The sequence below is a fragment of the Malurus melanocephalus genome, unplaced genomic scaffold (genome assembly GCF_030028575.1).
Source record: "Malurus melanocephalus ecotype Western Australia unplaced genomic scaffold, MMel_1.1 scaffold_171, whole genome shotgun sequence".
NCBI lineage: Eukaryota > Metazoa > Chordata > Aves > Passeriformes > Maluridae > Malurus > Malurus melanocephalus.
In genome coordinates, this window is record NW_026623403.1 from 742,100 (window position 1) to 754,824 (window position 12,725).

A 12,725-nucleotide genomic window follows, 5' to 3' on the forward strand; every position below is an offset into this window, starting at 1 on the left:
GTAGTGCGAATGGAAGCATCTTCATGTGGCAGTGGTTCCTTTGGAACTCGGTGACATCTCCACTTCTGTCTGTGTGCTGTAACTAGATCAAATGGSTCATAATAAATAATGGAATTAATTTTGTAGAAGGTTGTTTGCATGAGATTAAGAAAAAGCATTGTTTCACAGATGTTGAAGGGACAGGCAAAAGAAAGTAGATTGTCTTAGGAGCTCTTCCTTTGGCTATGCTTTTTCCTCTGTTGCAAGCCTTATGAACGTGTGTAGGGTTACACTATGCAAGGTTACTTCTACACTTTAATTMGTTCAGTGAAGCATTAACAAGGGACCGAGACTATGTCTTGTGTTACTGGAAGGTAGCTGGGCAGACAGCGTGACATTTGGTGYAAGTTCAGTGTGAATAGGTGCGTGGGGTCTAAAAATTCCAGTTACCAGACTGTGCATAAACAAGTCTGCACAAGTCTTCGCAAGGTGTGTAGCTTCTGTGAACTTTTTTTGTATATTAAAGGAAACGAGTTTTCTTGGGAACTTTACAGTGCTTTTTAATTCTATCAGAAGGAAAGCAAAATGCAATAGAGTATAAAAAGTTGTCAAAATCAAAGTTTTATTTCTARTAATAAGTAGCAACAAGGAAAGAAAACACAGTTTTATCTCTCAAATGAAGATATTTTTCCTAGATGCAATAAATATGCAGTGATTTTATGATTTTTATATTTGATAAATGTGCAAAATGTGCTGTAAATATACTGTTGCTTCACTACCCTTCCCAGTTAACTGCTTGCTTTCAAGTTCCTTATGTCACTACAGTGAATACAGTTGAAARTGATGCAGTTAATTCTAATTTATTGTTGTTACCTTCAGAAAGGTAGCACTGAAGTTCTGTATACCACTGACTCTATTATTTCCTGGTTTGCTCAGGCCAATGTTCCAAAAAGAATATAGCAGATCTGGAAATTATGATTTGATTTCTCAATCCCTTACTTYTGCTTCCGTCAGAACTATGAAATTCCCTCTTTGATCTCTGTCTGGATTGTGATATTTTAGCCCTTCTGCTGAATAAAGACTTAAAATAAATACATTTTGTAACTTTATGAATCCAGAATGAGCTTTCTGGATTTTGAAACTATTATTGTCTGGATGTATCTTAAGCTTTTTTTTTTTTTTTTTTTTGGCACATGAGATGTAGGCTCAGTAATAAAGGAGCAGCGTCTTTCTTTTCAAAAACCCTCGTGATTCTCCCCCACCCTCCGGTATCAAGTACTCCTACACTATTTCAGTCGTTTTTGGAAAAAAAAATCAGATRTAAATCTGAGTCATACTGTAATCTGGAACCAGAAGCTTGGATGTTTTGCAGGTTCCTGGTAGMGTTTCAGGGAGTAATAGCAGGTTATATTTTAATTTCTTTAAGCTTATAATAGGTTTATGATGGTTATAGCTATTATTTATGAATAATGATTTAATTCCTTCTGTTAGAACTTTTTCAAGATGGCCTGGACCCAAATTATGAGAGGAAAAGAGGATGGCCAGCCATATTAAGTTTTAAGAATATATTGCCTGATGAAGCCCTGCTGTTACCATCTGACTTGTGATGAAATCTTCAGATTGTTTGTTGATGTTAGKGTTTTTTATTTTAAAATTTAAAAATATATTATACCAGCTCTATGTAGACTGTTGTGTGCTAATATTTGTTCCTGTACTTACGAAGAATTAAGATGAGAAATAATTCAGCAAAAACAAAACCAGTCTTTTTACTGCAACAGTAATTTAAAGAAAGTAGTAGGTAGAAGTACAAAGCATGTAAAAGAGTATGAATCAAATCTGCARTGCTCTTCCCTCCACTGTATAAGCACTGTGCAGCCCACACATCAAAATTTTCCCCTAGTCTGGCACTTCTCAAATGTGACGTAGTTTGMGATTCTGAAATGAGGTTTCAGAAAAGAATAGTTCTGCAGTTGAACATGTACAAATGGTCTGAACAGTTCTTTTCTAAAATGATCGAGTCTTAATATTTTAAACATAGCTATTTAAAATAGCTAGAAGCTTAGGGTTTTTCTAGTTTTTAAAGGGTTTTTTTCTAGTTTTTAAAGCAGTGGAAGTTTCCAAATAGGAGGGAAAATTGATAGGTTCAAATTAATGATAGGGTCTAATCAGTTAAGAATAGGCTTGTAAGCCTTATAGCASACATAGCTCATTTAAGCATGGATAGGCAGCTCATTTAAGGATAGGCAGTATAGTCTCTCTTGCTTCTCCTGCTGGCTTCCTTTTCGTCTGATTTCCTCAATATTTTTTTTAAAGTTGAGATTTAGCTGTATTTCAGGAGACTGTATTCATTGTTTGAATTATTTAATTTGATTTAGTAATCTCTTTTTTTTTCTACTCTGTCTAATGTGAAATGCTGCGTTAGATTACCACCTGAGAATGTGTACAACTTGCTGGCAGTGGTCAGTCACATAACTTCCTTTATACCTGGCTGGGCAGAAGTGTAGGGTGCGACATGAATAGAACTACTTATGTGCTTAAAATCAGGAATCTTGTTGAAGCTGAGCCAGTGTCTCTGCCTGATTTCCAATTTCCACTGCTTGCTGCCAAGTATATTAGAGCTGTCTATAAATAGTTTGTGGAATTTTTGAGTGAGAATAAAAAATAATGTCAGGTTCTTTTCTGTCCCTGCCTTTTAAAACAACTGAGAAGCTTTAACTGGTTTTTTTTGTGGGTTTTTTTTTTTTTTTKTCCTGAACCTTTCATACAAAAATCCTTCTCTTAACTTTGTTTAGCTGCTACTTTAAAATCTTGTATTTTAATGATAGCAGACTCAGAATACAAGGAGGAGTGGAAAGTGACTGGGAAGCTACACCTATGGAACAGGAATGTGAATCAGTTGTAGACTGCAGCATCTTCCAAATGTTTGCTTGATGTGTCCTGATGGTGCTGTGGGCTCTGTTTTAATAGTCCAGCGTCATCTGGCTGGCAGCATCTATGTCAAATTTGTATTATGCTAACATCTCAGATGATATAGAATTTTACACATTTTCTTAATATGAGTTGCAACAGCATTGGTGTAATGTTAGCGCATAACATATGCACTGCCTAATGAATCCAGAAGGAGAACTTACGTTGCTTACACTGAATTGCTGTGGAGGCTGAGTGTATTCCTTAAGTTGAGGTGAATTCTCCCTGGCAGCACTGGAGCTGTGGTGAACAGAGGACACGCTTGGGCTGTTGGGTAGCTGGGAGTGTCTGTGTTGGCACATCCCACAGCCTGGCAAGAGGGGATTTGTGGAACAAARCAAGTTAATGCTGAAGGCATACATTTGTGCTGTGTATGTTTCTAAAGGGTTTTCTTCGGACTAGCTCTGGTGTGGCCCAGAAAACTCATTACCCATTACAAGTAGGAGCATATAATCTAAAAGAAATCCAGGTTCTTTACTGGTTCCAAGGCCACAGTTATGTAATGAAAGCACAAGAAGCGGGGCAGACCCGGAGATTCAGAAACATGCCCCTTATCTGAAATAAAATACTAATGTAGACAAATCCTAAATTCACACCATAAAACCATCAGGAATAAAGGATGTATTATGTTTTGGTAGAGAAGCTAATAGAATTATAATGACCTGATCACTGAATATTCTTCAAATTCAAAGCATTCACTGATGTTGTAAACTTAGATTTTTAGAGTATATATTGTAATAGTCAACTTTTGAAGAAAGAATGCAGACTTTTATTAGGTGTGGAGGTGGTGTTGCAATGCCACAGTAGGATATTTATCTTTGGAGGTTTTTAATTCAATGTTACAAAGATTATAAAATCATATAATTGTAGAAGGGCCTATGCTAACAAAAGATCATCTACTGCACCTTCTGTGGGTAGGGAACCCTCCACTAGACCAGGTTACTCCAACCCCCATCCAACTTGGCCCTGAACACTTCTAGGGATGGGGCATTTCTATGGAGAGTAAACTTCTCTATTCCTCACCACCCTCAGAGTAAAGAATTTCCTCCTGGTATCCAAAGTAAACCTGAATTCTTTCAGTTTAGTCATTACCTTTTGTCCTGTCACTACAGGCCCTCTCCAGCTCTCTTATAGGCCCTCTTTAGGCACAGAAAGGCTGCAGTGAAGTTACCCCGGAGCTTTCTCTTTTCCAGGCTGAATAACCACAGCTCTCAGCCTTTCCTCATAGGAGAGGTGCTCCCACCCTCTGATCACCTTTGTGGCCCTACTTATAGCAATAAAGGTATGTGTGATGTTCACTCAGTTACTGATTAACTGTTGAGTTTAGGCTTTGTACRATGATTGCAGATTTGGAAACTTCTTGACTGTTTTATTCACCAAGAAATTAAGAAAGAGCTGTTTTTCAAAGGTGTCATGTCATTTGAAGTCCCTCTGAGAGAAGGAGGGTATGAGAACAGGAGAGTGATTAAAAGAAAACAGTGTTAGACAAGTTTTGAGTATACGGTGCGTACTTTCAGCAGCACCATACCCATTATTTTATATCCAAGAATAGTTGTCTAAGCACAAAATGTAGATACTGGTTGTTGTAAAAGGTGAAAAAAAATCTAAAAGCTACAGAAAATTTCTCCATTGCAGGATTGATTCCTTAGTTTTCATCTTAGTTTACTAAATAAAATTACAGTTGGTCTAAAAAATGGTGCCACGTAAAAGAACAGCATTGAGTATTGTAARCAAATTCTGTGCTTTATCTGCTTTTGCAGTGAAATTTTATGTTGTTATTTCTAGATTTTCATTAAACATTTAAACAAACAACTGTTTCAGTATAGTTTCATCCGTTAGTCATCTTTATTCTTTTGTTAATTAAAGAAATTACTTATGTCTTTATACTGTTCAAGTATACAACACTTTCTCAGTTCCTGTGAATATTCACTTTCACTGTTTAAAATTTTAAATATATTAACTGTATCATCTTTAGATGATAAAGATCTTAACTGTATCTTTGTAGCAGATATTCTTCTATTGCTGGAATTTGGGATAAAGGTTGTCACTGTTGCTCTGCTTCCCTTTAGTAGAGAATTCTGACTGATATCTGCACAGCAGTAGGGCTTTCTCTCAGTGTTTCTGTGTATTGCTTGTGTAATTTTTCTATTAAAATGGTTGCTTAATCTGTTCCTCACATAAAGGATACCTTGCATCTTGCCACACATTTTAAATCTGATTTACAAATGACAACCTGAAATTCTGATGACTCCAGTACTTAACCCTAAGGAAATAAGGAAAAAACTGTGAACTTAACTAGTTAATGCCAAACTGTTGATTTAAAAATAAATAATACAACATTTGTCAATAAGTCTTCTGCCACTACATGAGAGACTGTTGATCAGCTGATGCCTAAAAGTCAGTACCATCCCTTCTCAGGATCCTTTTTAAATTGCCTTTTGTCATGAATTGTGTGTTGCCCGTTGTAAATGAAGTAAGCAGCAGTTGGGTGTAGGACAAAAACTCGTGGTCAAAGTGCAATAATTGGTAAAAAAAGAGACAGTAAAGACAGAAAAATAGGAGATTACTGCATTTTGTGAATCTTATTCTGAGTAATTAATCCAAATACATATTAGTAAACAAACTAACTTTATTTCGTGTGTATTTCTAATCAGAGGAGTGTAGTGATTATAAACTAAGCTGTCAGAAGGTAGAAAATAGTAAAATGGTGGTACCTGTAAAGGCTATGACTGGTTTTGTAGAAATTCTGGAATGATACTGCTCCTTTGCCTTTTTACTGGGTATGGAGATATTACAAATGGTTGTCTGGCTTCAGTGAACCGTGTGTTCTGAGCCCTGCTGCACCTTAATTTGAAGCGTTCCCTGTAGCAATAACTCTGTATTTCACTGACTGTTCAGGAGAGGAAGTTTCAAACTATTAGACTGCATTTTTTTTTTCCTTCGCTCCACTGTTCGCTTCACTTTCAGTTCCTTTTCTCTTRTAATTTGAAGTGCATGTGCAGCTCCTCCTGTCTCTTGAAGAAGGCAAAATTTGAATTTATGTAGCATCATTTAGCAATGGTTGGAGAGCACATGTTGCACAGAACAGAGGTGACAGGAGAAACCATACTTTCAAAGACTCTGGGTTATAAATGAGAAAAAAACAGGTCTAGTCCTTTTCATACGCTCATGTTGGTCTGAGATTATGAAAGGTGTTCCTTTCAATTGGTGCTCTCAGTATACTGAGTATGGATCCTTCTGCAGTACAGGAGAGCTTGGCAGCAGTATGGCCATATACCTGTGCATGTGTAGCTCTTGGCTGTGGTTACTGCATTAAATTCCTGCAGCGAATGCATTTAATTCTAAATGCATATTAGTTTAACAAATTCAAGGAAAGTGTTCAAGAGATGATGTTGTAAATGATGAGCCAAAAGACTGAGGAGGCTACTAACTGATTTTTTTTTGCTTGTTAACTGCTTGTGACCCACAAGTAAATAATTTAGTATAGTATTTACATATTGAACTAATGCTTTATCAGAGAATGGTTTGTGTTGAAAAGAACCTTTGTAGGTCATCTAGTTTATCTGAAGATGAGTAGTAGTACCTGTTTTTCTGTTCATCTCCCACATGCCCTGCTCTGATCTGTAACATCATAACTGTGGATTAACCATAGGTGTGGTAGGTAGGCAGTGGCCTTTGCACTTTTCTCCCACAGACTCGGCAGAGGAGCCTGTCCGTGGATCAGCAGGACGCATGGCAGTRTCTGCAGTGGGAGCTTCTTTCTGCACAACAGTGTTTAGGTGTTTGCAGGGAGTGGGCCATTGGCTGAGACTGTCACAAAGTGTGCTGTCAAAAAGGGTAATTTCCAAGAAGCCTGATGGATATTACAGAGTGCATCATGGATTTTTCCAGCTCCCATATCTGTAAACGAAGAAGGTTATTTTTGTATTTGAGCTCAGGAGTCAAAGTAGCATTGCTAAGTAGCTTTTTAGTGAGGTGATACAGGACACAGCACCAGTTCATTAATGAAAGCATAGAGTAACCTTATTTTGGTCAGTTAGAAGCAAAACTTATGGAAGAATAATGCAAGGTGACTTCAGATGACAAGAGGCAGCTTTGTAAGGTACATGGTGGAAAGGAATTTTKGGAGTGCAATGAAGAAAGGACATTCGGTCATGAAATACTTTGTCTAAAGTAAATCAAGTTGAACAGATGTCATGATAAAGGGTGTTTAAAAACACATTATACACAGGAACTATTGTTGATCTCTTGTCCCTGATAATTGTTGTTCAAGAAAAATATCCTGTCCAGTCTGGTTATGTAGCATTCATTATGCATCACAGTACCTTTTAAGTCAAGGTACTTTAGAAAAAGCTCTCTCTTCATAGCCTTTCTCAGTTACAGCACTTCTTCAATTTATACACTTCTATTTATAGGGGGTTGTAATTTGGCTGTTAAGGATAATGGCTCAGTCTTAATCTTGATACAGAAGAATTTAGCTTCAGTGGAGATAGGTGTGCATGATTTTTCTTTGTGCACAGTAACTACTTAGTGTAACAGCAGAAATAAAGGTAACTTAAATGGCCTTCGCCACTATGGTATCTTTTTAATTTTCCATTTCAACACTCAATTTTTTCTGTAAAACACAATTTGGATTTAATTTATTCTCAGGATACTTGGTGTTCTTTCAAACTGAAGTTACAGAATTTGATTTTGCAATCACAATGGACAAAGTTGCATGTACCAGATCTTTGTGTGTGCTTTTGCAGTATTTATCACTTCACTGTATTGGATTAGTGTTACTAATTTTAATGAAATTGAAATCAGAATGGCTTAATTTAAGAGTAATTTGCTGTTTCAAATGTATCAGTGTTTAGGTAAATTTGTTCTTTGTCTGAAGCCTTCAAGTTTATATATATATATATATATATATATATATATATATATATATGTGTGTTTGTGTGTGTGTGTGTGTTCAACGCAGAAGATTGTTTTGTTTAATCTGAATATTTCAGATAAGGGACAATTATGGTAGGGCAGAGGTGAGTAGGGTTCTGTTTGGCTATGTTTTTTCAATATGCATGAAACTGAGTAAAAATCAAACGAGTAGCTCATATCACGACTATAGGCTTTTCTGCTCTCAAAAGGAAAAAAAAAAGCACATAATCCTCTGATACTCATCCTGTTTTGAGAGAGCTGTGCTGCATCGGCTTCTGGGAACGACGGATGTAGGGGTGTAACGTCCTAAAATTAAGGCTGCTGTATTGTGGTTAGCCTGCACAGTGAGGCTCATCATCCCTGCTACTATCTGGGTTTCAAATTTATAGAACTTGGCAGCTGTTTTTTTTCTAAACGTCATGTTTTCCAAGTGCAAAAGCATTGTTTTCCTTTGCTCATTAGTGGAAGTGTTTGCTGCTGCCACATTTTCCTTGTTGCCAGCCTCACGCTCCTGGCCTGTATTTAATTTCCTATMTGTGATGAAACTCAGAAGTAGTTAGTGAGTCAAATACCTTCCAAGGCTATGGGGTTTATCTTGTACCTAGTTCTGTTCTCCTCTCCCGACTATGWAAAGGACTCTTGGACAAGGATGTTGGGCCTTGATGTGACAGTGTTGGATTTTCAGGGTTGGGTATAGGATGTTTACCATAGTTTCATATAGATTTGTAGGGGAGAAATTTCCCAACTGCTGCAAAACCTAAAGGCAGACCTTGTGTGATCTTGCTTGCTTCTGGGGTTGGTCAACTGTGAGACATGAATCAAAAGGAATTAATTCAAGTGTCTGTGGAGCTACTTGTCTGTCTCTGCCTGCTCCTTAGATGAGATGGCATTGCAGCCAAGAGGATTTGAGTGGAGTAGAAAAAATTGGTGGAGGTCAAAAGTACTGGCTTTGTACTGTGAAAGTAAAATAAAATTTTATGGATACATCTATCAGAATCAGTGAACAACTTGAACCATAACCATTCTTTCTCTGAACATTTGAGAGATTTTTTAATTTGTTGAAGACAGAAAGGCACCTCAAAAGTTGGAGGTTGTTCCATGCTGTAAAGCATTGTATCGAGAGTCCAACTCATTTAGTACCAGTTGGGTGAGTTCTTTATATTGCAGTCAAGCAATCTTTAGAGATACTACCAGGAATGGTGGCAACAAACTCATGTACACCTCAGTAGAAAGCCTTTAAAAATACTTTCCGTGCTTTTGTTTACCCTATAGGTTACCAGTAGTTTAAAATCTCATTTTCTGTTTACCAATTTGTTTTGTTTTGTTTTGGAAAAGCATGTTAAATATTTGATTTTATCTTGACCCTTGTCCATTTGAATTTTTTAACTTAAAGGCAGTTGCTGACTATTTCCGAAGCTGCAGGGCTAAAGTTGACATACATTTCTGTTTTATATTTGTACAAGTGTTTATAAAAGGATGTGAAGAAGATGGGTATAGTCCCAGTTACACAAGTGATTTCTTTAAAGAAGTCACCAGAAAAAAAAAAGTGATGGAAGATGTTGGTTTTAAAAAAACAATCTTGGTTTCTCACAGAAAGAACAGAAGGCAGGAGCTTCTTTGGGGTGTATCTTCCAGTGCTATGCTGTCCCATTCTTGTAACTGATATGAACAAACTTAGTTCTAAGTTTTGCCAGGTGACACATGTTTCAGGTTAAAATTTCAGGTTGAAATGGGAATAAGTAGTAAATATTTCTTTAGGGCATAATGAAATATAAAAACTTACTGTTGACCTAAGAAATTATTTTTTACATTTTCATACTCTGCTGTGCTTAATAGACTAGCAGGAATTTCAAAGGTGATTATGTTCCCTTATGTTAATGGAAATTACTGATCCGTTATCTGATAGATTGATATTCTAGTAGGCTAGCTTTATATGGAACCATGTTTTTGTTGAAATCATGTGTGGGTCATTGCCTAAAAATTTCATAAAGGTGTCAGCAGTTAGTAACATTTAAATGGCATCTGAACACACTCTATTTCAATGACAGTTGTTAAAAAAAGAGGAAGTAATCTGAGGGATTTCTCATCTTTATTGTAACAAAAGTTTATTGGGAGTTTATTTTAAGAAGAAAGGCTTTACTTTCATACTGTAGTACTTGGGTCTGAACTTAGGCTTCATCATCACACATTAGTGCCATTTCTGACTTATAACTAAAGTTAGTTTAACAATGAATGTGACATCACCTTATCCCAAGAGATTAATTGTTAGATCGTAAAGTATATTTAGATGCAAAATGTTCTCTTTAGGTAGTGACTTAAGTTTTCATAACCCATTATTTTTGAGTCAATATGTACGGGATTTGGATGCAAGTTCCCATTTTACTATGCTTCTCATTATTACTGATTAATTCTGGGAGCATCAATGGAGTGCTCAGATACTGACTGTCTTCAGTGTAATTACTTCAGTGCTTTTCATATTTCTAGATGTTTGTGAGTTCCTTCTTTTTTGTCATGATGCTCGTTTTCAGTGTTCAGTAACAACTACAGCTATAGTTGTATGTGCTAATGCCCCTTTTTGCAAATAAAAAGGTTAATGATCCCTAGTGTGTTTGAAAGGTGAAATGTCAGTAAGCTATTTTTAGGTTAAAACAAGTGGTCTTGGAAAGTGTTAATATTGTCTTTGTGCTGATGGAAATAATAGAAAACAAATCAATCAGAAATGTGCTTCTGTGGAATTGGTAACAAGTAAAAATCATTTTGCAGCAAAGGTGTTCATTTTGTAAGTTGAGAGCTATATGTTATGGTACATGCAAAATCAGTGGCAACATTCCTTGGCATGTCACTGATATGCAAAATGGAAAAAATATTTGGAGARCAAGTTTTTAAAACTTCAGAGTATATTTTACTTTTAAAATAGTTTAATCAAAAGATAGTTGATACTGTATTTGGAATAGCTTTTCTTTTAAAAATACTTCAGTGTTTTGAACATTGAGGAGAATTTTTGCAGTGTGGAATTTTTTTTAACAGTTGACACAAAGTAACTTGGTATGTAAATATATGCAGTGAAATTAGTACACTGAAAATGGGGTGGGAAACATCACTTTGAAGAGCTAAGGAATTTAGTTTTAAGAAAGAAATTAATTAAGCTTCCTATTTTTCTGCAATTCTGATCATCAGGTTTCTAACTGTATTGTATCTTTAAGAAGTTAATAATTGTCTTTCTGTGTTTGGCATCAACTCTGGRAACAATTTCTGAAACATCTTACATGTAAGCGCTGCACCAAAGGAACACTGAGATGGTGGCTTAGATATACTATGATCTTGTAGTAACAGTCTTATAATTAGTATAAAAGGAATTTGTGTTTTCTTCATATATTTAAGGTTCTTGTTATCCAGACATACCACACTTACATTGCAGTGCTGGTAGAACAACTGATACCACATGCATGAAAATCTGTGTGACAGGGCAAATATTCAGTATTACAAAACTGTGAGGGATTAAGAGTTGTGGTTTTAAGATTTGCTTATTGAAGTATTTTACATTTTAGATTCACTGCCTGTGTTCAAAGGAGCTTATGTATCAAAGTAGCCCTTTCCTCCTGAAGTGTCTGAAAGATTTTATTAAAAATTTGTTGTAAAGGTTAAAAGAAAAGATGATGGATAAAGGAGAGGACAAATGTATATAGATACAACTTGAAGTGTCACATCATGTACCTGGACTGCTGCCTGCTAGCAAATGTGTTGGTTTTAGCAGACTTTTATTTTGGAGAAGTGCAAAGTAGTATGGGATTTGGAGGAATGACTTTTTTGTCTCTCAGTCTTGATGACTGCATGAGTTCATCTTTGCAGCTATAGTTAATTTTAATGAACATTGGTGGGGAGTTACTCTTGAAGGCAGTTGGTTCCCTGCTGGATCAGAGCCATCTTTCTGGATAAAGGGTGCAATTCTTATGAAACAGATGGATATAGTCCCCTAGATGTCATTATTTGTGTAGCATTTACCTACAAATCTTGGTCCAGAAGGAGATGGGGGAGATGCATTGAAACAAACGCTTCTTGAAAATAAAATAGCACTTGATGCAAAATACAGAGTCTACCATCTAAAATGCAGTTTCCCAAAACTGCCAGTAACAGTCTCTGCTTGTTCCTTACCTTTCTATTATAACTAATTGTTCCTAGTAAACTTACATAGCCTAGTGAGGGGCTTTTTTATTGTACAATAACTTTTCCCTTTAGTTTTTCTCTTTAATTTATGATAAAACTTAAGTCTGACCCTTAATATTTAATATTAATTAAAATAACTTCAGGTTTGTTCTTTCTTTTCTGTAAAAAGGTATCTGAAGAATTTTTACAATTTTTATCTTGGAAATTAGCTTATTCATTATGTTTAATTTTAGGAAATGGTGCTCTTGCAGAACATTCTGAAAATGTGCATATTTCAGGAGTGTCAACGGGTAAGTCATTTTTTGTAATGTTTAAATTTCATGCATGACTTAAATAGTAAATATTGAAAGCCACCTGGTATCTTATGAAGAGATATTTGGCTATAAAAATTATTACTGCCTTTTGCAGCATGTAATAAGGAATGAAGCAACTGGAACATGGAAAAATTCTCATAAGATAAAACTGATACCTGCATGCTCATGAACAGATTATGCCTTTCTAAGTGGACTGCTTAATTATTTTTCCATACAAACATTGAACTAAGAGAAAAGTTGGTTTAAGTTGAATTGATATTTTCTTTCCACAGTAAAGTTTTTGCGAAATGAAATTTAGTGAAATGTAATTTTGGACACTGCTACTATCAAATAATATAAATCCAAGAGTCACCTGATTAGATTGAAGCAGTAACTGAAACTATT

At 35.8% G+C, this 12,725-nt stretch overlaps 1 protein-coding gene across 3 annotated transcripts in view; it reads left to right on the top strand.

Moving 5' to 3' along the window:
* Positions 1–12,725, top strand: part of LRP12 (LDL receptor related protein 12) — a 49,566-nt gene that overhangs the window by 16,636 nt on the left and 20,205 nt on the right. For 2 of the 3 annotated variants that reach the window (XM_057372444.1, XM_057372445.1), the window contains exon 2: positions 12,261–12,317. The exons of the other annotated variant lie outside the window; for it this stretch is intronic. In XM_057372444.1, the coding sequence (XP_057228427.1) occupies positions 12,261–12,317 (57 nt within the window). The remainder of the gene's footprint in view (positions 1–12,260; positions 12,318–12,725) is intronic. 3 annotated transcript variants of the gene reach the window in all.